At 49.3% G+C, this 24,348-nt stretch overlaps 1 protein-coding gene across 1 annotated transcript; it reads right to left on the reverse strand.

Moving 5' to 3' along the window:
* Positions 1-648: 648 nt before the first annotated feature.
* CTPS1 (CTP synthase 1) lies at positions 649-16,866 on the reverse strand. Its single transcript, XM_038160649.1, has 19 exons — positions 16,745-16,866; positions 16,301-16,477; positions 15,775-15,945; positions 14,996-15,096; positions 13,698-13,814; positions 12,977-13,060; positions 12,652-12,732; positions 10,872-11,023; positions 9,273-9,405; positions 7,761-7,849; positions 6,870-6,964; positions 6,293-6,355; positions 5,469-5,512; positions 4,650-4,746; positions 4,357-4,412; positions 4,176-4,272; positions 3,759-3,903; positions 2,697-2,787; positions 649-1,410 (listed from the first exon to the last, which is right to left on the reverse strand). The coding sequence occupies exons 1-18, from the start codon at positions 16,845-16,847 to the stop codon at positions 2,703-2,705; spliced, it is 1,890 nt and encodes a 629-aa protein (XP_038016577.1). The 5' UTR covers positions 16,848-16,866; the 3' UTR covers positions 649-1,410; positions 2,697-2,702.
* Between the last annotated feature and the right edge of the window lie 7,482 nt (positions 16,867-24,348).

A 24,348-nucleotide genomic window follows, 5' to 3' on the forward strand; every position in this document is an offset into this window, starting at 1 on the left:
ACAAGGAATGCAGAGCACTGCACCTCGAGAATCCTGCCCAAGAGCTGGAACTGGCACACGAGGAATGCTCGAAGCTCTCCAGGCTCACAGCAGCTTTACAGGGAATATTTAAAACAACTGAGGACTACAGCAAGTGGGGAGATCACTGGGAGGGGACAGGACAGGGCTTTGGTTTCGTGGCTCAGCCAGGTCTGACCGTGCAGCTCTCCCAAACTCCACAGAGCTGCTGCAGTCTGAGTGTGCAACATCAGACAAGGCAGACACTTTCCTTCCTTCCTTCCTTCCTTCCTCCTCAATCAAGGGCCACACAGGGCAGGGAACCGAGGCAGTTCAGCCCCCCCAGCAGCACCCAGCTGGACAGCCACTCCCAGCACCCAAGGCAGGTGACACGGAGGGCAGGTGAGCTCCTCCTGCAGAACAGCCCTGGGGGAGGAAGGGCTCCCACTGCAGGAGCCCAGGACACGACTCCAGTGAGGACAAAAAGGCAACAAAAAGGCTCCACTTTAAATCCATTAAAAAGCACCAGGAGCTGCTGTGTCCCAGGCCAGGAACACAGTTCAAGGCAGCAGAGGAAGTGGTTCAGTGGTTCACTCTGTTCTCACCTCCCCCTTGATGCAAGGGGTCGGAGTTTCCCAGCTCCAGGAGCACAGGGAGGGCTCACGGGGCCCCCTGGGTCAGGGCTTCCCTGGCAGCTTTGTTCTCCTGCCCCCCAACCCGATCCCAGTTAATCACATCCCTGCAGTGACACGTCAGCCAGAGCTGAGCATGTTCCAGAGTAACACTATTGCAGGAAAATCTTCCTGCTTACAAATTCATAGTGACAACGAATGCACCAAGAGCACCAGTGCCAAAGGTTTGCAAATGCTACTGAAAAAAAATAAAACTAAAAATCATCCCCTTCCCCCATACCCTGAATAAAAAAGAAATAAACCAAACAAAAAGGCTACACGAAGCTGCCCAGAGCCCTCTGCAGCACAGCCCAGCTCAGACACTAAGCCAGCCCCCAAAATCTTTTGCCATCCATAATTTCACCAGTAAGTAAAGACCGAGGAGGGAGCAGAAAGACTGGAGAAAGCAACTCCACTCTCAGCATCCAGGGCACCCTGTGCCACGGGATCCCCCTCAACACAGCAAATCCCACCCCCAGCTTGCTCTGACCTCCAAGCTGGGGCAACTGAAGGAACTGAAGGAAGTCTGGAGGGGCCTCTGTGAACTCTCCTCCACAAATAACCCAGATCTATAGAGAAAAGAAAGGAAGGGCAGAAGAGCTGAGGAAATAAGCGACAGGATGTCAGAACGAAAATCATAAACCCATAAGTTAGGAAAGCCCAAAGCTGAGGGTGTTGAAGCTACTGCTGTAAGAACACCTGGAAAACCTAATGGAGACTCCTCTCTGCAGCAAGGACACACCTGGAGAGAGAAAAAGAGCAGGAATTACTGACAGGGAAGAGCCACAGGCTGGAAGTGCAGAGCACTGGAGGCAGAGTCTGACACGTGGGCCCTGGCCACAGCCCTGTGCCCAGCTCAGGGGTGTCTCAGCTCCACAGGGGCACTGAGGCACCTCCAAAGGCACTGAACTGCTCCCCTGGACAGGGGCTCCTTCCACACAGAGCACAGGGAGTGAGCACAGCTCTGCCAGGACTGAACCCCTGCCCTGCCCACAGCCAGCACCAAAGCAGCATCTTCACTGTGCTGCAGCCCTCAGAGAGCTGGGCTGGCACAAATCCCAGGGACACTGCCACCCTCTCCATGTGGGGACAGCCTCCAAGCCACCAGACCTGCCACATTAGGGAACACAGGGAACACTGTCAGTGAGACCAAGGCTCACTTTAGGATCAAAATTGACAAGGAGAATTCTTCAGCTCCTGGTGTTGTGGAACAGCCCAACACCCAGCAATCACATCTGGTCCCAGTCCTGTGCCCAGGGATGGGGAGCACTCCTGTCACAGACGGGCTGACCCTGCTTTGCCCCTGCAGGTCGCTCTGGAAGGGGGAGGAGGCAGGGGCTGGGCCTCTGCAGTGCCACAGGGGTGTGCAGCTGCTGCTCAGCTCCTGCCAAACCCCCACACAAACCAGCCAGAGCAGGGGCAGGTCTCACATCCACGATCACCCACTGCACAGAGGGAGGATGCAAATGTGAAGTCTGCCTGTTTTGCTGGTGCAGCCTGAGTGCCAGGTTTTAGTGTCTTCTCCTTCCCGGGACTGTTTACATCCAGTTTTCACTTCCCTGTAACACCTGCAGCCCTTCCAGAGCAGAGCTTGAGCCCTGACAGCTTGAGGTCTGACAGGATCTGCTGTCCCACGAGATGGACACAATGGATACTTTCAAGATATTCTTTTACTATGGTGAGGGGCTGCAAAATACTGAATTTCCTCAACTCAGGAACCCCTTGTGCAGCTTTGCCCCCATTTTCAGGAGTGTGTGCTCCACTGGTGCTTTTACCCAAATCTAACCCCAAATTCCTGTGTATTTGTATTTTATTGTGGGTCACTTTGCTAGGGGACACCCATTTCCAGCTGTTACACAGACAGAGGCAGCAGCCAGCCCTCAGCACGGCTGGAACACACGTGTGAGCACCAGCACATCTCATGGTGCCCCAGCTTTCTACCAAACAAGGTGGGAGTCAGTTGCCAGGAGCAAAGACTGGCCAAGAAACTTTTTTCAAAAGGAAGAGGTCGAGGTCATGAAACATTACCAGGAATCAGTCGTGGTTTGCTGAAGGGAACTTCAGCTCTGTTATCTCTAGGTCAGGAGAGCTGCTGCCACTCCGGTCACTGTAGGTGTCCCTGCAGGAGTAAAAGATTTGGGGTTAGGGAGGACGAGTGCTTTAAGGACAGATAATTAACATGGGATGCTGCAGCACAGGGAAAACTTCAGCTCTTCTGCTGCAAGGAGCCATTTCAAACTCAAATGTGCAAAAGCAGAGAGTTAAAATATCCCTCCAGCCTTGGAGGCACTGAAATGAGAGTGCCTCACACATGGAACTCCTCTGGACCACACCCGACCACTGATGCTGACACCAACAGGAATCCCGTGGTGCAGCTGCTCTGCAGCTCAGCCCACAAAGCCACCACTCTCCTTGTGGCATTGCATTTGCCTTTGATACAGGCACTGCTACTTCTCCTCTGCACTTGGCCTGGCTTTTGTTTAGTGCCTGTCAGCACTCAGCAACCCCTCAGTGTGAGGAGGAGAACAGGTCAGTACCAAAGGGTTGTTACTTGTTGCACAGTCCCGGGGGCCAAAGGGAATTGCAGGCACTGGGGAACAGCAGCACCAAGGAACTGCACCGTTAAATCCACCCAAAACACCACTTGCTTTGCAAACTGAAACAAAGGAAGCTGAAGTCAGCAGAAAAAAAAATAAGAGGCTGCAACCACCAGGGCCTGTTCTTTAAACCAACAACAAGTTTCTCATGGACCAGCCTGGACATGGGACTTGTCTGAGAAGGAAGGGGAAAGGCCATGAGGTCTCGAGTCATGTAAAGAGCAGGCCCAACCCCAGTTCCCCCAAAGAGCCTGACAGCACAAGGCTGCAGATCTCCTCTCCCTGAAGCCAGGGCCTCTCTGCAGGACAGCTCTGTGGCCCCACAATCAGCCTCAACACACCAGATGGGAGCTTTCCAAAGAAGAGTGGAAAGAAGGGGGGTGCAATACCAAGTTATCCCCAGGAGCTCTGTGCCAAGAGGCTGCTCTGGGTTATCCTGCAGGAAGCAGCACTGTCCTGTGACAGCTCTGACTGGGGTCTGTCTGAAACCCACCTGGGGGAGAGCCTGCAGCCCTTCTGCAGGTAGTGGGTGAGTCTCCCTGCAGATGCCAGGAGGAGCCCGAAGTATGGGGGTGAAGGCTTGATGGGCCTGGAGAGGAACTCGGGGTGATACTGAACACCAACGAAGAAAGGATGCTCTGGAACAAACAAAACATTCATGTCAAGTCTCTCAAGCTTGTGGCTGAGCTGCAGGTGAAATCCTGCTTATGTTGAAGACCTGATGATGGGGAAGTCTCATTTCCCTTTTTGTCCATAAATGGAGAGCAACGTGGGATTTTATTTTTACCATCATTTTATGGATGGAATCGAGAGAGTCTGAACGGGTCCCACACAAAAAGCTGCTCCATCACCCTCCAAACACTTTCCCTTGTCCATCCCACACCCACAAACCAACTGCTTAAGGACTCACCTTCCAGCTCAACCACTTCCATCCGCTCTCCCTCCTCATCCTGCCCCACAAACTTCAGACCTTGCTCTTCAAAACACTTTTTCAGTTCTGGATTGACCTAGAAAATCAGAAGCAAGACACGCCATGATCTCTTGTGTCTGGATTACACAGGAAAGCTCAATACCTACACGAGCATTTTTACCTCAAATCTGTGTCTGTGTCTCTCTTCCAAGAAATCATGATCTCCATAGAGCTTCCCTGCAGCAGAAGGAAGATATTCCTTAGAGCAGTGATCACAGCTTTTAACACATTCACTTGATCCACAGCATCCTTCAGGATCTGCCACTTTTGGAGGGAATTAACTTCCCTGATCCCCCCTGCCCACCAGAACAGTCTGTGAACGCCTGCCATTCAGGGATGCTTCAACATCCACAGGCCTCACTTCCCCGAGCCATTCCCAGGAAGCATTTCCAGAAGAGGCAAGAAGGGCCTTACTCATGATTGAATTCTTGGTTTGGAAGAGTGTCCTCCTCTTGCCGAGCCTCATTGTCCCACCCATTTGCCCAGGATTATGTTCTGGCATGTCTATGACCTGTGGAAAGAATTCAGAGGGAGGTGAGAATCAGGGAGGGATAATAACAGGCAGACTCTGACACACAAAAAGGAAAAAAAAATCCCACCAACATTCATGCAGAAAAGCAAGGAAACCAGCTCAAGGAGCACTGTCTTGACAAGGCAGACCAAGAGAACCAGGTTAGCTGGCTGAGTTGTTCAGTACAGGCTGCTCAGTACCTATGGGAGGTTTGTGGATATTCAGGGACCTTTCACAGAGGAAATGGCCTCAGAGTTTACACAGACTGCACACACCCATGCTGTGCTGTTCACTGGACTGCATGTTAAACAAACAAGTAAATTTATGGGGGAAAAAATCAAATCAGACTTGCTCACTCTTTAATAAATAACACCACAAGCTGGTTTTTGATAACTTCCTCACTTTGAGCAGCATTTTCAATTACAGCAGAAGCCAGTCATTGTGGTGGGCTCTGGACCAGAAACACAGAGCCTTCCAGGAATTCAGCTCTGTCTGGAGCTATCACACAACAGTTCAAACTGGAAGGGACCTTAAAGCCCATCCAGTGCCACCCCTGCCATGGCAGGGACACCTCCCACTGTCCCAGGCTGCTCTGAGCCCTGTCCAGCCTGGCCTTGGATGCTCTGAGGGATCCAGGGGCAGCCCCAGCTGCTCCTGGCACATGCCAGGGATGAGCAGCAAAGTCAGGTAAGGCTCTCACAAGTCAGTCACCATAAACTCACCACTGGATGAGAAGTTTTGGGGTCAAACTCTGTTGAGTTCGCATCTGCAACGTAACATTCAGCAGTCAGGAACAGGGATGGCTCACACCATGGCATCCCCTCCAGAACCTGCCCCAGGAACAGCTGCTCCTCATCCCCAGCTCTGCTGAGCCCCCGCAGGCACAGAACACCCCAGGCAGCAGGAACAGGGCTCTCAGCACTGTTCAGTATCAATTTCAAAAGCTGCAGTCAGAGGATAACCCACCCTCATTCAGGAGAAACAGCTTCAAATACAGAAATAAAGGCAGGGAGGGGGAAAGGAGCAGAATGGTCTGAGGAACTCCTTTTTTCCTCACATCATTACCAGAGAGAATCAAAGAGTCAGGCTGAGAACTCAATTTAGCACTCTCTGAAGGGAGCTGTGTTAGCAGGGACCTGCCCAATCCAAGCAGAGGGGCTCAGAAGGTAACTCCACTCACTGAAGGAGCTGCAGCTGCTGGCTGGCTGAATTCTTTATGGGCTTCATTCCCACTGGCTGCAGTGGGAATTTGGCACCTGTAGGGCACCAAGGTGTTTCATTCAGGAGCTAAGAACCTCATGCTGAGCAATAGGAAGCTATCTGTCATTATCAGCATGACTTACTCCATTGATTTTTATTTTAATAGGGTAAAGACATGCCTCTTTTTATTCTGAATTAGCAAATGAGATAGGGATTTTTGCAGGTTTAGGTAAAAAATTAAAATTACCTATGAAAAGCTTAAAATCACAGATATCTAAAAAAATCCCAGCTATTACTCAAGCAAGCCAAGAAATGACCAAAGGCAGGAAGGGTTTTGTGCCATTACCTTGCCAGCCAAGGACACTGCGAGCAAACTCCACCACTGCCAACTGCATTCCCAGACAGACTCCTGTGGAAGGACAGGCAGGACATGGATCAGGTCAGGACAAGGATCTCTGAGCCCATGCTGCAAAGCACACACACCCTCACAGAGTATCCAGAGGCAGATCTCTGACTGGGATTTAGGAGTCTGTAGTCCTGACAAGCTTTACTTCCCCCCCTTCCCCATCCCCCCTGCTCGTACTCCAGTTCAGTCCCACCACAGACACTTCACTGAAATGCAGTCTTGTATTTCTGGGTGCCAAGATCACCACAGCCTGATCTGAAACACCCCCAGACTGCTATCCCCTCATCACACCTCCTTGTCAGCACACCCCAGCCAACTCTGACCACTTCAGAGCTAACCAGGGGTGAGGCTGCACTCCCAGCTCAGCTGAGCACAGATCACTGCCTTGCTCAGACAGCTGCCTGCCAAACTGCTCATCCCAGACACCAGTGAAATCAGGGGAGCTCCTGCTGCAGACCAGTACGGCTGTACTTTCACCTTCCTTTATTTCTTCTTACGGATGAAACATGATTCTCACCTAAAAAGGGTTTTTTCTGTTTTCTTGCCCAGGAAATAGCTTGAATTTTGCCTTCTGTCCCTCGAACACCAAATCCACCAGGAACCAGAACTCCACTGCATGAGGAGGAAAAGATTCCATTCAGCATGGCTGCCCCAAGCCACACACCCACAAATCACCTCCCTCCCATAAAATCTTGGCCTTGCAAGACATCTCCCCTGAAAAGGGCTCTGAAGTAGCCACGTGGCAAGGCCTGGCTGCAGCAGTTTCCACATGACTTCACATGAGCTGTCACATAAAGAAGGGGAAATATTTCATAAATGCCAATTTTACCCTCCCAAAGAGAGATCCCAAAGATCTCACAGGTTACCGTGCTGAAATGGTTCATGCTGTGGGACACACACACCCTGCACCAAACATGTTTGCAAACACACCACCCATGCTGAGGAAGCCCCTGGCTGCAGTGTCAGGTTGTCCTAACACCAAACTCTGCAGGAGGTTCTTTATTCTGCTCTCACTCAAATCCTGCTGCCCTGAGGGGTAACAGGCCCCACTTGTTCTTGCTTTTGTGCTAATTACTGGCACTCCTCTGCATAGTAATGCTCTTCCCCCTCTCACACTTTATTTCTGAAGAACCTGGTGCCCCATTTACACCTTCCATTCTCACTCTGGCTCTGACAGCCTTCACCAGTACCCTTCCTTTCTCCTGATTTCCTCTCACTGTTTCCACCTGATGGTGCGGGTGTGCATATCCTCACCAGCAGGATCATTTTCCCCACCTCCCTCACTTATCTAACAATTCTCCATTTAACACCTTATCCTAAATGCCCCTGAGAGGTGTCTGGGGCTTTGTCAGAGAGTGCTGAGAACAGGTTTATCATTCTCCAAGAAAAGGGCCACAGCAGAACTTACTCAGCACCACAGAGCTTCTGCCAGGCCTCGTGGTACCTGACGGGCTCCTCCTGCAGAGTGTCTGGCTCCAAGTCAGCAGAGTCGATGTACTGGGAAGAAACCCAAAACCAGGATGATGAGATATTGCCACCAGAGTGTACAGGACCTCCTGAATTCTCATTGAATCAACACAGCATCATTCCTCCTGGACAGCTCTGGATTTGTTTCCTAATGGAGACTTTAGTTTTTTTCTGGGCTGATTTCCCATCTGTTAGTCAACAAAACTCCTTTCCTCACCACCCTGCTCTTGGTGCACAAAGAGAAGCCAGGATTTCTGAGTCCTCCCCTCTCTGCAGCCCTGCTGGGACTTACACCAGGTCCCTGAGCCCAGCCTGTAATGTTAAACATGAGGTGTGAATGCAGCACAGCAAGGTGTGGGGCTGTGCAGACACAAACCACTACACAGAGAGGAAAAAAATATCCCTTCCTCATCAAATAAACACCTCCTTGAAGAGGCACTGCAGAAGAAACAGGCTATGGTGAAACACAGGCTGCTGTAATTAAAGGGTGTTACGACAATGGAAAAAAACCCTGCAATCTTTCCATTTTCTCATCTCCAGCATTCCAGTACCTCTGAACTTCTGGACGTTCTGGCAGGCTGGTAACCCTTTAAAAGAACCATTTTGTCCTTCTTTTTTTTTGTTTGTTTCTTGGAAGTTGCAAAACTACCAATCAGTTCTTTATCTAACTGCAGCTACTCCATTCTTCAGCACAAGATCTCCCTGCACAGAGCTCACTTCACTTCTGAGCCACTCGGATCAGCTGTGCCAGGGAACAGCCACAGATGCACGTGCAGGGTTTGCACTTCACCACTCTTGGTTTGCTTCTTTTCACCTCTGCTGATTTTGGAAAGAAACCCTGACCTAGATCAGTACTGTTAAAAAGCAATCCCCTATTTCCATGCCTCACTGACATCATGGAACTGCTGGGCATTTAGAAGTCTACTGAAATGAAAATTAAATCTCTAGCAACGGGTACAATTTCACCTCTTCAGAGCATCCAGCTATGGCCAAGACCCCCGAAAGCATCTGTGCATCCAAACCAGCATGAAAACCTCAGTAAAGCCTGAGGCAGGAGCATCATAAAACCTGAGTACCACAAGGTTAACAGCAACAAAAAAGATGAAACAACAAAAAGAATCACTTGCAACAAGTGTCAGAGAAATGAAAGTAGAGAGTGCCCCCTCCAATCCATCCACCACTGTCAGAGCTCAGCACACAGCACTGAGGAGTTTCCAGCTCTCAGGAGCACAGGCTGGTTTGCTCTGAAGCTGGTTTAGGCCTGATAACAGCTCTTTTCATGCTGTTATAATCAAAACAGCTGTTCTGATGCAAGGATAATTTGGATGTTCATTGGCTGAATCATTTCTCCCATTCTGTCTCTGGGTTTGTGAAATCTGAATTAGGATGGGCAGCACCGTAGCTGGAAGCAGGATGGCTGGAGTTTTTTCCCCACACACAGACCCACCCCTACCTTAATGTCAAGTTTGTGGTTGATGGCCAGGGCAGAGTGCTCCAGGGCTTTGATGACAGATGCATAGGAGTCAGAAAATTTGGTGTATTTGCCCACCAGTGCAATGGAACACGTTTCAAGCAGGCGGTCATACCTACAGAACACCAGAGCACACAGGTTATTGCAGCAGAAACAGCAGAGGGATGGAATCTTCCATTCTGTTCAGCTTTCCAAGGAACAAACAGCTGTGCTCTCCTAAGTGTGTCCAACAGAGCTGACGTCTTTGCAAGAGTGACCTTTTACAATAATTATGATTTAGAAACATCAAAGAGAGATCAAAACCAGAACAACGAGTGAGGAAAACAGTTGCAGAAAGCCACATCCAAATTAACTCATCTCTCCTGATGATGAAAAGCCATTCTGAGCAGATCCAAACTGCCTTTTCAGCAAGCTGCATTAGATTCAAAGGCTGCAGTGAACTCCTAGGAGAGGATCAAAGCACAGCTTGGTGTGTGTTTGTACTGCACAGCATCTTCCCACTCTGCTGCTGAGCTCATAGCAGCAGCTACAAACACAGGCAGCATTTCTGCAGTGCTAAGGCTGTGCTGCCTCCACGTTCAACCCCCAGCACCTGGCAGCACAGGACTCACACAGCATTCCTGGCGACAGCCAAGAGTTTGTTTAAAGTTTCTCTCAGAACTGCTGAATACCTTCAGCCCAGCTGGTGACCAAGGGCACTCCCCATCAAAAGGAAATGTTATTGACAGGGCTTATGTCAAGTACAGAAATCAAGGAAAGCATCTAGATCTTGAAAATAATTTCTTATAAGGACAAACATATTTAAGGCTTCAGCTGGCATTCAAGACCTTTCTGAAAAGACTCTCTTCACTATTTCCCCATGAACACTGAGTCCATTCCTCACAAGAAAAAACCCATGCCCAAGGAGTCTCAGAACAGGTAATAAACATTTGTCTCACTTGCCTGAAAGCACTCTCAAAGACATTCTTTGACACTCCTGACATCTCCATATAGACACAATAGGATTTCAACACTTTGTAATGTTACTGAGAGGCTTTTTAATAAAAAGGGAGGGCAGAGCTGTCCAGCTTTTAATAACTTCAAGCTGGTTTGACTCAGACAGTACATTTCCAACATAAGATAAGGATCTCACTAAGTTTATCTCTCAGGATTTTATGGAGAAAGGCTGAGGGAATTGGGGTGATTCAGCCTGAAGAAGAAAAAGCCCCAGGGAGACTTTATGGCAGCCTTCCAGTAAGAGGATTTATGAGAAACATGGGGACAGACTTTTTAGGAGGGTCTGTTGTGCCTGGACAAGTGGTGATGGTTTTGATCTATAAGAGAGATTTAGGCTAGATATAAGGATGAAATTTTATGCAAGGAGAGTGGTGAGGCACTGGCACAGGTTGTCTACAGCAGCTGTGGACTCCCCACCCTGGAAACAGTCGAAGTTTGGATGGGGCTCTGAGCAAAAGAAAAAAACCCATGTGAGCATGTAAGAACAGTTGAGGAATAGGAAAGAACACTCATCATCTCAAACAACAACCAAGAACACAAACCAATCCTCAAGTGTGCTGCAGTGTGCCCAGCAGTGCCGCTCACCTGTCAGCCATCTCCTTCCACTTCAGGAGCATCCTCCTGGGCTGCCTCTCAATGGGAAGGTCCAGCCTGTGCCTGAAGTAGTCCACAACTCCCTGCTCCTCCAACAGCAGAGGAACCCGGTAGATAGAGGAGACATCATGAACACAAATGACCTGTTCACAAAATCAGGGTATCATTAAAACAGCCAGCCAGTGCCTGTACAATCATTTTTACTCAGATATTCAGTGTTCCTGTTTCTAGCAGAAAACCCTATGACCACCTAAGCTTTCAGGCAATAACATGTTGAATAACCCAGCAATAGCTTTATACTGGTTTCCTTATGCTTGAAAAAGCCATTCTTCAGCACTTCCAAGGCGTTACTGCTCCCCGGAGCCCCTTGGGAAGGGCTATAACACAGTAACCAGCAGCAGGAGTCAGCTGCCCAGCTGAGCAGCACTCAGCAAAGTTCAAAGAACACTCCAGAGAGACTCCTGTGACACAGAATCCCAAGTGAAGCTACAAACTGCCCCAGGCACAGCTTTTCCCTTCCCACCTCTGTCCTTCCTAACCAGTGTGAATGAAACCCAGGGAAATCTGTGACCCCAATACAGCAATGCACTTTACAGGGTGCCCCTCATCAAATTTGGGATTACACAATCATGAGCAAAGAATTCTTAGGTCAATGAGGAAAATCTACATCAGTGGTTCTAGTTCACTGAAATGGGAAAAGATAGCTCAGGACAACTGCCACCTGTCCATTAATAATGAACGTGTGCTTTAAGGATCCAAGACACACTGGCAAAACTTTTTTAAATCCTCATTTCTACCGACTCAAATGAAAGCAGAGCTCAGTTCTGCACCAGTCAAACCTCCTTGGCTGCACATTTTCCTCTTTTACCCTCAATGCTGCTGACTTCCCAAGCCAAGTGCAACAGCAGTCAGAGCAACAACTACATAGAACTGCATTAAACTTCCTGGAAAGGGACAAGAGCCAACTTATTTTGAATTCCTGGCCAAGCAGAGGTAGATATTTTACTGATGACACATCAACATTATTGCCAGCAGTGCAGTGCTTGAAACTGCAGGACTCAAGTGTGGTCTTGCTATAGAGCAGATTAATAAAAACTACTTGACAGAACCTGGGACTGTGAAGTTATACTCAGTCTTTCACAAAAAGACAACATTTTTTGAGCTCTAGCTGGATTGGAAAGTGCTAAAACTCAGCCTACATACTTTTGACTATTTTCCAAGGTCCACCTTAGAATGTGTTACAAGTCTCAGTATAGAAAAAATTGTGCAAACATGGAATCTGTGCATATCACAACCTTCAAGGGAAGCACTGCTTCTCCCAAACACCATTTCAACCTCTCTGTGAAATCTCTCCTCAAGAATTCTTGGGCAGAAGAATAATATTGTGAAAAGAGCACAAGTACAGTCATATATCCTTTAAAATTAATTTTAGGTAATTTTTTCACCTCTAAATACTGGAAAATCTCATTCTTCTATGTTCACAGGAGGAATGTGGAAATATAATTAAGGTCAAAACAGTGATTCAGGAATCACCTTGGATTCCATAGAATTCTCTAAGCTTACACCAATCACCTCACAAGAAAACCTGGGTGCTGGCACAAAAAGAATTGGTTTAGCAATGTGTCAGGAAGGGAGGTAAGACAAAACAGCAAATGAATTATGCAGCTACCAAAACACAGAGCTAGAACTGCTGCACTAGAATAAACTCCCCTCAGCATCTGACAAAGAGCTCCAGTATTTATTGCAAGGAAGCACAGACAGCAATCCTCACCTGTTCTGGTTCAACATGACAGAACATGGAAATCTTTTCTTTTACTGAGGTATCCAGTGGAGTGGAGCACCTGCAAACAATCTAACACAGCAGCAACATCAGGGTAGTGACGCAAACAGAAACACTCAGGCATTCATAAAACAAGCCTCTAAAAAGAGCTGTCTTTGTGCAGCCTCTGCGATTTGAGAAAAAACCCCACAATTCCACTTCTTTTCCTTATTTATCACCACTATACAAGAGCTCTCAAATAAAGCATTACTTAGACAAGACTGCTGCTGCAACATGCCAGATTTTTACATTCAAAGCCATGCTACACAAACCTTACCAGATCTGGAGAGAGCCCAAGACCCCTGAGCTCACGAACACTGTTCTGGGTGGGTTTGGTCTTCTGCTCCCCCGTCGAGCTTGGCTGGTCAGAGAAGAGCAGTGGGTGCATCAGATTGTGATAAGCAGCAATGACTCAGCAGGTTAATCAGGACTCTCAGACATCTCATAAAAACTTTGACTCAGTTCTTGGACAATTCACATGAACCTCTCACATAGCCCATTTTAACCCCGGGCTGAAAGCAACAGCAGGAAGCCAAGTTCCAATCTGCCCACTGGAGTGCAGGAAGGAGAGGGACAGAGAGCCTAAGGTTTATCCACTGCTCCCTCCAAACACCTAGTGTTCTGTATTTCTGATTTTCCTCTGTAAATCACCTGGCCTGGACAGAAGGGGAAAGGGGGAGAAGAGAACAAAGACTGATCTGCACTCTGTAATTATCAATTGGCTCTGTCAAATCCAGTTCAGTCTGACACAAGGAATGCTCATGCTGCATTTCTGCAACTCCCAAGCCTTTATCACATGTTTACACCCTTTGAAAAGTTCCTGTTGGATTCCTGTAAGACTTTTTAAATACATAAGCATATATTCTCTGCATTTCTGCCAGAAGTTCATATATACATAGAAATACAAAAGTAGCAGCACTTAGAGAGACAGCATTTCAGAAACACCAAAATTTTGCACCGAGGAAGCCTCTGGCCACCTACAAGTTTCGTGTCCTTACCTGGGGAACCAGGCTGACATGAATGTTACAGAAATTCTCTCTTTTGGCTTTGAACTGGAACTGGCGGAAGGCCTCGATGAAAGGCATGCTCTCGATGTCACCCACGGTGCCCCCGAGCTGGCAACACACAGACACTGCGAGTTAGACACTGCCAAAACCGTACACTACAGACATGAAAATACACATAACAATCTACTCCAGGTGCTATTCTACCGTCATCATTTCCTCACGTATCAAAAAGCCCCAAGAAAAACAGCTTCCCCTATGGGCAGCACCTCTGCAGAGACATCGGCTTGACCTCTATTTTCTCTTCAGAGAAAAGAATTCCAAGTGAAAATTATGATTTATGAACATTAGGTGGCACTGAGAAGCAAAATTTCTGTTAAGTTTTAGGAACTATATAGAGTGGACACTGCAGGAACAGATGCAAGACTATACCTGGAGCCCCCCAGGCCCTGCCAGACACTGCCTGCTTGGTACTTGAGATCTGGGCTTGTGACCCTGGCACAGAAACTGGCACCCAAGCTGCAGGCAGAGTCCAAGTCACCCTGACCTGGGCTCCGTGACAAGCTCCCTCTCCTGTGTTAGCACATCCCAGCAGCCAGCTCAGCAGTGTCAGAGCCTTCACCCTGCTCTGTCTCCTTCTGGCAGCAGAATGTTCCATGAACACCCTGAGAACTGCCACCACTAACTTGTGCCATTCCCTGCTGCGTGTCTGTGCTTGAACCGGTCACTCGGAGGAGGAAAGACAACTGCATCCAGAGGGGGATTTACCTCCCCTCCCTCCATCCACCAGGGAAGAAGAGGCACAGCACAATTAACTCAGACCGGAATACTGACTTACAAGAGCAAAAAAATTCATTCTGTAGGTTAATTCATGGAATATCCTGAGCTGGAAGGGACCCACTGAGTGCAGCCCTAAACCCTGCACAGACCCCACAACAACCCCACCCTGGGCATCCCTGCAGCTCTGGCAGCCTCGGGGCCGTGCCCATTCCCTGGGGAGCCTGGGCAGTGCCAGCACCCTCTGGGGGAAGAACCTTGCCCTGATCTCCAGCCCAAATCTCCCCTGACACAGCTCCAGCTGTTCCTGGGGTCCTGTGGGGCTGCCCCTCATGAGGCAGCTGCAGGCTGCAAATTCAAAAGATTAGAGCAAGTGAAATTAACAAGGGGAACTTTTAACCCATTCAGTAACACGCAAAAATGAACATTTCTGTAAAGAAAAATGCAAAATATGCATATAGATCAGCTTACTGCATACAAGAAACAAAACTACCTACTTTGTAAAAGTTACAAACCTCAATCACACAAACTTGGGGTTCAATGCCATCTTCATCCACAGGAATCCGTGCCTGCCTCATTACCCATTCCTGTATGGCATCTGTGATGTGGGGAACAACTGGAAAAGAAACCCAGGCAAGGGTTAAAGCCCTCACACGTTTCTCTCTCTTAACTCATTAGAGAGAAAATTACTGACAATCACTAGCCAGAGCTTCCCATAGGGCTTGAGCAGGAATTTTGTCTTTAAAGAACTGTGCATTTTTGAAGTGATTATTCTTGGCTGTGAGTTTCAAGGGCCTTGGCAGGAAATTGAACCCTCCCTTAATTTAAACACATGTAAGCAACATTTCCTTTAAGCTGAAAGATTCAAGCACAAACTGTTCTTTGCTGTAAGCAGAGAAAGTTATTCTGTTTTGAACTGTTTGTAAAAGTTCTAATGTCAACCAGCTGTGGAGAGTGGTTAAAAAGGGAGGGGATTGATCTGATACTCACAAATCTTTTGGGTTTTCTAATGACTTGAGTTAACAAAAGCATTTACCATTTCAACCAGCTAACAAACAACCCCAAAGTGTATTGGTCTGAAGTCTGTTCACATTTATCTCTGGGTACATTAGACAGCTGGATCTAAGTCCAGCACAGTCCAAACACAAGCAGGATGGTGCAGAGGCTCAAGCAAAGATGAAAGGCAAAAGCATCCAGCCAGGACTGAAACACAGAACGCACTTCTAGCAGCCTAGGCCAGGACAATCTTTCAGTGAAGAAATTCCCAATATCCAGGAGAGAAGTTTTACATCACCTTGGACCGTTTTGCCAAGATAATCTCCCTTCCTCTCCTTGTTAATGACATACTGGTAGATCTTCCCCGTGGTCAGGTTGTTGTCTTTGGTGAGCCGGATATCGAGGAAGCGCTCGTAGTTCCCGAGGTCCAGGTCCACCTCCCCTCCATCATCCAGCACGAACACCTCTCCTGCAGGCACAGAACAGGCACGGCCGCACGTGTCGGGCACGTGGAACAATTCACCACAAGCAAACTCCTTCCCTGACTGCCACAGCAAGTTTAGGAATGTGGAACGGGACTAAAAGCCTTTATACCCGAGAGGACCAGCGCGCTGGGGCCGAACCCCTTAAGGCAGCAGCACGAACAGGCAGAGCACACCTGTGCTGAGGGCACGGCACAGCACAGCAGCCCCAGCGGCCGGCCCGCAGTGCTGGCAGGCTCAGGAGCAGGCACAAAGGCTCGCACAAAGGAGATGATTCAGGGCAAGCCAAGACGGCCCCGGCGCACCCGGCAGACCGCGGCACCGAGCCCGCGGGGCACCCACCGTGCTCGTACGGAGAGAAGGTGCCGGCGTCGATGTTGATGTAGGGGTCGATCTTGATGGAGGTGACATGCAGCCCGCAGGACTTGAGGATGGTGCCGATGCTGCTGGCGATGATGCCCTTGCCGATGCCCGAGATCACCCCGCCCGTGACCAGGATGTACTTCATCTGCCCCGCGCCTGGACGCGACACACACCGGCACCGCCTCAGCGCGGGCTCTGCGAGGGGGACGCGTCCCGGGCGCTGGCATTCCTGACAGCGAGCCCCGGGCCACTCCCCGCCCGCCGCTGAGGGCCGCTGCCCTGCCCGCTCCTCCCGCCACAAATTCCCGCCTCCGGCGCGCGCCGCCCGCGTGGCCCCGCCAGGCCCGCGGGGTCCGCGTGGTCCCGCTCCGCCGCCCGCCCCCCCCCCCAGCGCTGCCCGATGGTCCCGCCCGCCGCTCTCACCTGGGGCCGCCGGGCGCGCGGACAGCGCGCGCGCGGGGGGAGCGGGCGGAAGGTGCGGAGCGCGCGCGGCGCCGATACCCGCCGGCTCGGCTGGGAACCGCATGAGGCCCAGCGGCGCCTCTGCGCATGCGCGGGGCGGGCAGGGGGCGGGCCTAGAGCCTGAGGCCGGGGCGTGGCCGGCGCCGGGATAGCCCCGCCCTCGGCCCCGCCCTCGGCCCCGCCCCGGCCCCCTCAGCGCCCCTCGGGGAGCGGGAGCGGCCGTGGGGTCGCGGAGTGAACTGGGGTGCGAAGAACCTTTACTATCACCTAGTCCAGCCTATGAGCTAACGCCTCCTCATCGTGTCCCCAAGTGCCTCATCCACACCTTTGCTGAACACTTCCAGGGATGGGGGCTCCACCGCTGCCATGAGCACTCTAGGCCAGGACCATCTTTAAGCGATGAAATTCCCAATGTCCACCCTGAGCCTGCCCTGGCCCAGCCTGAGGCCGTTCCCTCTGCTCCTGTCCCTGTTCCCTGGAGCACAGCCCGACCCCCCCGGCTGTCCCCTCCTGGCAGGAGCTGTGCAGAGCCACAAGGTCCCCCCTGAGCCTCCTTTGCTCCAGGCTGAGCCCCTTCCCAGCTCCCTCAGCTGCGCCTGAGGTGGAGTCTGTCACTGTTGGTCTCCTTTCCTGCTGTCCGTGTGTCCTGCCAGCACGCTTCCCCATGGACATGTCCCCTGGGTGTTGACAGCTCTATGGGCAGAGATGTCTCTTTGCCTTCTCGTGGGCTGGGGCTGTCCCCTCGCTGCTGGGACAGGAGTGCAGTGCCTGCTGCTCCCTTGGAGGAAGCATTTGCTTTCAGAATTACCTGGCCATACTGATTTGTTCCTCCACGAAGGACTCCTCCTGTTTTCTGCTGTCCTATGAGTAGCTCCTAAGTGGGAAGTTAAAACATTTCCAGCACCTTTTCTGGGGAATGTTGGCCATGGGTCCGGTGGCAGCAAGATGGGTGACAGCAGGCAAGAGCTGTGTGTGCTCAGGCTGTCACTGTCACTGCCTGGTGGCACATCCTGATAAGGCACAGGGAAGCTGAGCTCTCCCAGGACTGCCTTTAGACATCGCAGCTTTTCCCCTTTCATGAGCGGGGCACAAGACATGTGTCTTGTAGCTGAAGGGAAGTCCATTCTTGTGGAGATGTGTGTAACCTCGATGTGAGCATTAACTTTGGCACACACAAATCCTTTTCCCAGTGCCTCATTAAAGTCCTCAGGGGCTGGACATCCCGTGGTGCTCAGGAGAGAACTGCACTCAGTGGGAGCTATTGTGAACATTAAATGGTGTGGAATAACAGTGACCCAGAAAAGTCAGATCACAAATATCTCAAGTTATGAAAAATTACATCAGCTTTTTGCAGAAGTGGGTGAAAGTGTATGTGGATACGTGTGTTTCACCCTTAATTTTGCCCTCAGTAAGTTTTGCCCTCACCGTGCCTTGTTCTCAGCTCTCAGTAAAATACAGACTGAATATTTCCCTTTCAGAAATGTGAAATGAGATTAAGTGGATCTACTCTGTTTATTTAACAGGATTTTATTCACAACAAAACAATTTAACTGGAAAACATTGCTGGGAGGACTGGCATAGCTCTGGGGAATGTTAATGTGTTACTGGGATTATGCAAGGAATGGATAGACTGGAATCCTCAAGCACTCACTTGAACTTCCTTGCAATTTAGGGGCCTATTTGTACAGGGAAAGGCTTATTGTGATGTTACATGTAAATAGCATTAATGACAGTGATAATGATAAATTATATAATATGTATGATATAGACATGCAGTTATTCCAGTCAGGACATTCACAGCCTCCTCTCACAGGTGACAGGATGAAGTACCATTTTCAGGCAGTGACTCTTTTCTCTGTGACCTGTGAAAGAAGTGGCACTCCTGCACCGGAGTGTTCCTGACAGAATATCCAGGAGCTTGCAGACCCCTGTGGGGTCTGCGGTGTGGGCTGGCTGCCACCCCACCACTGGGCAGCACTGCAGAGAAAACACTTTGTCTTTATTGTTACCAGTGCTGCTTATCGCCACGGGGTCTGATCTGTACGTTTAGCACCAGTCTCACTCATATCATGCCGGGTGGGTGTCAGTTCATGCTCTTCTGACTGATGCCTACTCCAAATGCCCTGCACATGTCCCAGGTGGCAGCAGTGTGGGTGAGGACATCACTGTCACCATCCCCATCCACGCTGACCCCATCCCTTGTTAGCAGCAGAAGGCTTTGCAGGAGAACTCTGGTATCACCAAGGACAGACAGGACACTTGGAATCACAGAATCCCAAAATGTTTTGGGTGGGAAGAAGCCTTAAAGGTCCTCTTGTTCCAACCCCTGCCATGGGCAGGGACACCTTCCACTATCCCATGTTGATCCAAGCTCTGTCCAACCTGGTCTTGAACACTTCCACTCGCTCATCTGCTGCTGAAGTGTCCTGGGCATTTCTGTCTCTGAGTACCTGAGAAAAGCTGCAAAATCTTGGCTGATTTTTTAAGTACAGAATATTGCAGACAGCTAAAAATCGAGGCATGAGGGTGATTGTCAGCTGCCCTACTCCATATTCACCCTCTGTGACTGATGAAGTGGTGATGAAATAGTTCCTGCTGTGATCCAAATGTCTTCTAAAAGGCTTCTTCAGTGGTTTGGGGTGGAAGTTCTTCCTTAATGCAGGTGTGTACTATCTGAGGTAGGATGCTGGACTTCCTTCTACAGAGGTGAATGTAAAAATCCCCATTTTTAGGTTCTCCTAACCAACTCCCACCAGCACGTGGCTCAAAGCCAGGATCCAGTGCCAGTCAGGCCCTGGAAGACACTGGGAAAGCTTTTCTGTTTGATTTCCACTGGTTTCCAGTGCTGATCACTGGGTTTCAGCTCGTGATTCATATAAACTTCACAGGGGTGATGTGGAGTCACTGGCAAGTGTCAAACACTGTCCAGTCCCTCTTCCACACAGCAGGATGCTCCCTGCGAGCCTTCTGTATGGCTCCTTGAGGTCTCCATTTGCACGATTAATCAGGGTTTGTGTAAAATGTTCAAATCCTTTTACTAGTCTACACTTGTGCTCTGAACTTGATCAAGTTTTCATCTAAGTGCAAAGTAAACACATCTGTTACCCTGAGCAACCAAAGGATCTGGGCAGATCTTGAACAAGATAGAAAATGATGTAGGAACAAGAGCTGTTACTACATGTACAGTGCTCTGAAGCACAAATCTGATGAGGAGCAGCTGAGAGGATGAGTGACAGAACAAGGGAAAATGGCCTCAAGTTGTGCCAGAGGAGGTCCAGGCTGGATATTAGGGAAAAATTTCTGACTGAAAGAGTGGTCAGGCATTGGTGCAGGATGCCCAAGGCAGTAGTGCAGACACTGTCCCTTGGAAGTGTTCAAAAACAGAGTAACCGTGCCACTACATGATATGGTTTGTGAACAGGGTGGGATTCATGCAGAGATTGCACTTGGTGATCTTGGAGGTCGTTTCCATTTTTAGTTGTCCTGTGGTTTTGTGTCTTGTGGCAGCTCTTGCCCTCTCACCTCGCTGCACTCTGTCCTCTCAGAGATCTCCACTAGATGGTGGAATGGACCAGTAAAAGAGTTTGTGCAGTAACAAAGGGACACCATCAGGCTGTGGTGACACCCGTGAGGAACTCAGAGCTGCTGCTCTCAGCACCAGATCCTGGAGCACCACACGTGCCCTGCGTGTTGGGGGGCATTTGGCAGCACCCCTCTCCATCAGTCTCTGCGGTGCCATCCCAAACCCGCTGAGACTGAAGAATTGTGGTCCTTACACAGGCCTTGATTCTTTCAGGCAGGGGGGTTTCACCTTCAGGCCTCTTCCTCTCCACTTCCTTTTCTCATGGAGAAGAGCTGCCTTTTTCCAAGGGGGCAAGGACTGAACCCTCTGATGTGCTGCAGAGCTCATCCAAACTAGGAAGGGAATGTTTTGGCTGGAGGACTGTGAATGAGAATGGGACAGCATGCCACCAAAGAGGGGGGGTTGGGGGGAAAAAGTTCTGCAGGTGCAGAAGATGTGTGTGATGGGGATTAAAGCTCTCAAGTCTGTGTGATGGAGCCAGTGCTGGCCTTGGACCGAGTGCTGAACTGAGACCAGCTCTCAGTCCTCAGCCCTGAGAGGTCATGTCACAGTTCTGTGCCTCAGTTTCTCCTGTGTAAGATGGAGTCAAGGAGTCTGATCTTTTGGGGACAGTCTTTTGTTATTGCAATGAACTGGGCGTCAGAGCTCTCTGTGTTATTACTGACTCTGCTGGTGACTGGTGGGATTGTGCCCTCTGTACCTGGAGTCACAGGGAGCTGAGGCTTTAGCTCCCCTCATGACACTGAGCAGAGCAGGGGGGCTGAGCCTGCACTGTCTGGTTCCTTCATTGCAGTTGGAGCTGCATGTCCTGCACACAGCAAAGGGAGATCTGCCTGAGCCAGCTGCTGCTGAAGGGCTGATGGCTGCTGCTTGAGCTGCTGTCGCTGTTTGGCCAGCCTGGTGAGGGTGCCGGCTGCAGGCCTTCATGTCTGCAGAAAGACTCACGCAGATTTGATGAGTGGAGAAGCTGTAGAAACAGAATGAGATGTTTTCCTTTAACAAATGAAGTTTTCTTCCCTCAGGGGACTGTGCTGGTGGTGGTTTTGCCAGGAGATAAACTGGTTTAGGGTGAAGTGTCCCTGCCCAGAAGGATTGGAAGAAGATGTCCTTTAAAGTTCCTCCCAACCCAAACCATCCTGTGATTCTGTGATTCTGTGACACCTTTTTTCTGAGGACAGAAACCACACAGACCATCTGAAGCCTAAGGAGTGTCCTCAGCTCCCCCAGTGCTCTGCAGGAGTGCATTTCCAACTCGTGCATTCTGGAGAGGCCAAGCCAGCTGCCACGGAGTGTGTTACAAAGACATGCAAGGACAAGAGGCAGGATTATCAAGAGCTGCTTCTCTCTACCTGCATGACTGAGCAAAATTTAATTACCTCTGCTCTCAGGAGAGCTGCCTGGCCCTTGTACATGAGCCATGAGATTTAGGTTTCTAACAATTTGCAGTGCTGTGACAGGTCTGTGAGCCTGCAGCCTGTAGGGTGCCTCTAGTAGAGAGCAGGGAAAGCTGGGACAAGGATGCTGTAGTGAGTCATCCAAGAAGAATAATGGTATAGGGAAAAGAGATCTGCTACCCACAGGAAGCATGCTGGTTGGCTTTTCCATTCAATCATCTGCCTTTAATGTTTTTAGCCTGTCATGTTTCCATAGGTCCATTTTCACCTGCCTCTTTGATGCTGTGAGCTTGACTTTCTGTGGGTTTTCTCTGGTGCCCAAATCTTCATTCGCTGACTGTTGTGTTTGTGTTTTCAAGTATTTTCAAGTCTTGTGCTTGTATTTTCAAGTCTTAAGTTTTCAATCTTAAGTTTGTATTTGCAAGTATTAAATTTTATTTGCTGCCAAGTCACACCTTCTGTTCTTATTGGCCAAGGAGACTAATTGTTCCCTGTCTTTCTAGCAGCAACATGGAGCCATCATAAAATTATCTCACAGAGCTGCTCCTCAGTCGTGGTTGTGGTGATGAACCAAGTGTTTAAGAAAAGGCTTGGTCCAGAGAGCTGAAAGGACCAGGTGAGAGATGTGCAGGAAGATTTGTTGAGATGACTTCACCCTGGGATATCAGGGTGTGCCTGTAGGTTCACAGACAAACCCAAGCCATCCCTGCTGCTTGTGCCCTCGTCAGTCACACGTGTTTTGCTGTTGTGATAAAGTGCAGGACAGGTTGCCTGTCTGGGCATTTGGTAAATGGGCAGAATTGCTGTGGTGGGACCTGCTTGGGGGCAGGAATGTCGCTGCCAGGCACAGAACGGGGTCTCAGTGCTTAGAAAAATAATGCAGTCACCCAGAGAGAGTCAGGTTCAGCAAACCTGAAGAGCTCTGCAGGGCAGGAACACTCAGCAAAGCACTGAGGTGCCAAGAGGCAAAACAGGTTTTTGCCTCACTATTTGCCACGTACCATACATAAACAGAGTGTGGCCAAGGTTTACATTAATGCCAGCCAGGTGTGCCAGGCCCAGGGCAGGAGGTGAGGCACTGCACAGACGCACAGCGAGGGGTCTCATCTCTCCCAGAGTTCATATCCTCAGCAGGAAAGTCAGGGAAAAGAATAAATATGATTCTCTATAGCATTTTTCCTTGAATGAAAATACACACCAGTATAGTAAAACCAGGGCAACCCTGACAAAGGGAAAAATGATGCATCTGACTCCATTGATATCAGAAGGTTAATTATTTTATTATACTATATTATTCTATAATAATAGAATACACTATATTACACGGAATTTATTAAGTACTTTACTGTACAGAATTTTGTGACTGTCAGCTGACACTCCTAACACATATACATGGATTTAACTGGTTAATGAATTAAAACACTTACACTAGAATTCAATTACTAATTTCTTTTAGGTAAACAGTTTTTTACCATGTATTCTACTTGTTCTAAAACACAGGAGCAGTAAATGAGGCAAGAATTGTTTTCTCTTTCTCTGAGGTTCAGAGAATGTGAATCCCAGAAAATCCTTGGGAAGTTGTGCCTTGCTTTTCTCTGTGAAGAGAAATGTGGCCACACACCAGGGCCATTGTTCTCCCAGCACCTTTTTGGCTCTCAGCACATCTCAACCTTGATCCATGAGGGACATTGTCAGGTACCATGTGACAAAGTCCAGGGCAGAGCTGAGCCCTCTCCCCATACAGGGACTGTGAACCATCTGGTCAAGTCCAGGTTATCACACACAGAGGCCACCATGGCTAGAAAATCAGGTGGGACCATCCACAGGAGACCTGTGTGTCACAGCAAACCACGAGGGAGCACCAGAATCCCAGAGGAGCTTTGGGGATGTGAAGTTATACCTGTCCCTAATCCAGGATGCTTTTGTGGATGTGTCAAAGACTGGAATTTTTTAAAACACGGTTTCTCTGCCACTACTGTGAGTGTTCCATCAGCTCACTGACCACACAAAACAGCCCAGTGGAGTTCATTTAAAGCTCTGCTCAAATGCTTCATTTTTCTGTCTTTAAACCTGTACTGACAATATTTGCATTGTAATGATTGAACTCTGCTTTCACCTCAACATTTGCCTGGTAGCAAAGGTGAATTCTGCATAACCAGAGAACATCTGAGTCTTCCCATTCTTCTGGGAATAGTCTCACCTCAGTGTGGGACTCAGCTCTATTCAAGGCATAAGGGAGCTGCTTTTTCCCAATACTACACAGGAAGGTTTGCAAACAGGTACCATGGTGCACAAAGTAGATTTTAGGGACTAGGATCAGCCAGGAAGCTCTCAGGAAATGTTAGCTTCTCCCAAAAGTTTGTTGATGCCTCTGAAAAAAAGAGGGAGGAGGATTTTTTTATACTGGCAGGTAGTTACAGGAAAAGGGGAAATGGTTTTAAATTGACAGAGGGAAGGGTTAGATGAGATATCAAAAATAAATTCTTCCCTGTGAGGGTGGTGAGGCCCTGGCACATGGTACCCAGAGAAGCTGTGGCTGCCCCATCTCTGGAAGTGTCTAAGGCCAGGGTGGATGGGGCTTGGAGCAA

The sequence above is a fragment of the Motacilla alba genome, chromosome 23 (genome assembly GCF_015832195.1).
Source record: "Motacilla alba alba isolate MOTALB_02 chromosome 23, Motacilla_alba_V1.0_pri, whole genome shotgun sequence".
Taxonomy (NCBI): Eukaryota; Metazoa; Chordata; class Aves; order Passeriformes; family Motacillidae; genus Motacilla; species Motacilla alba.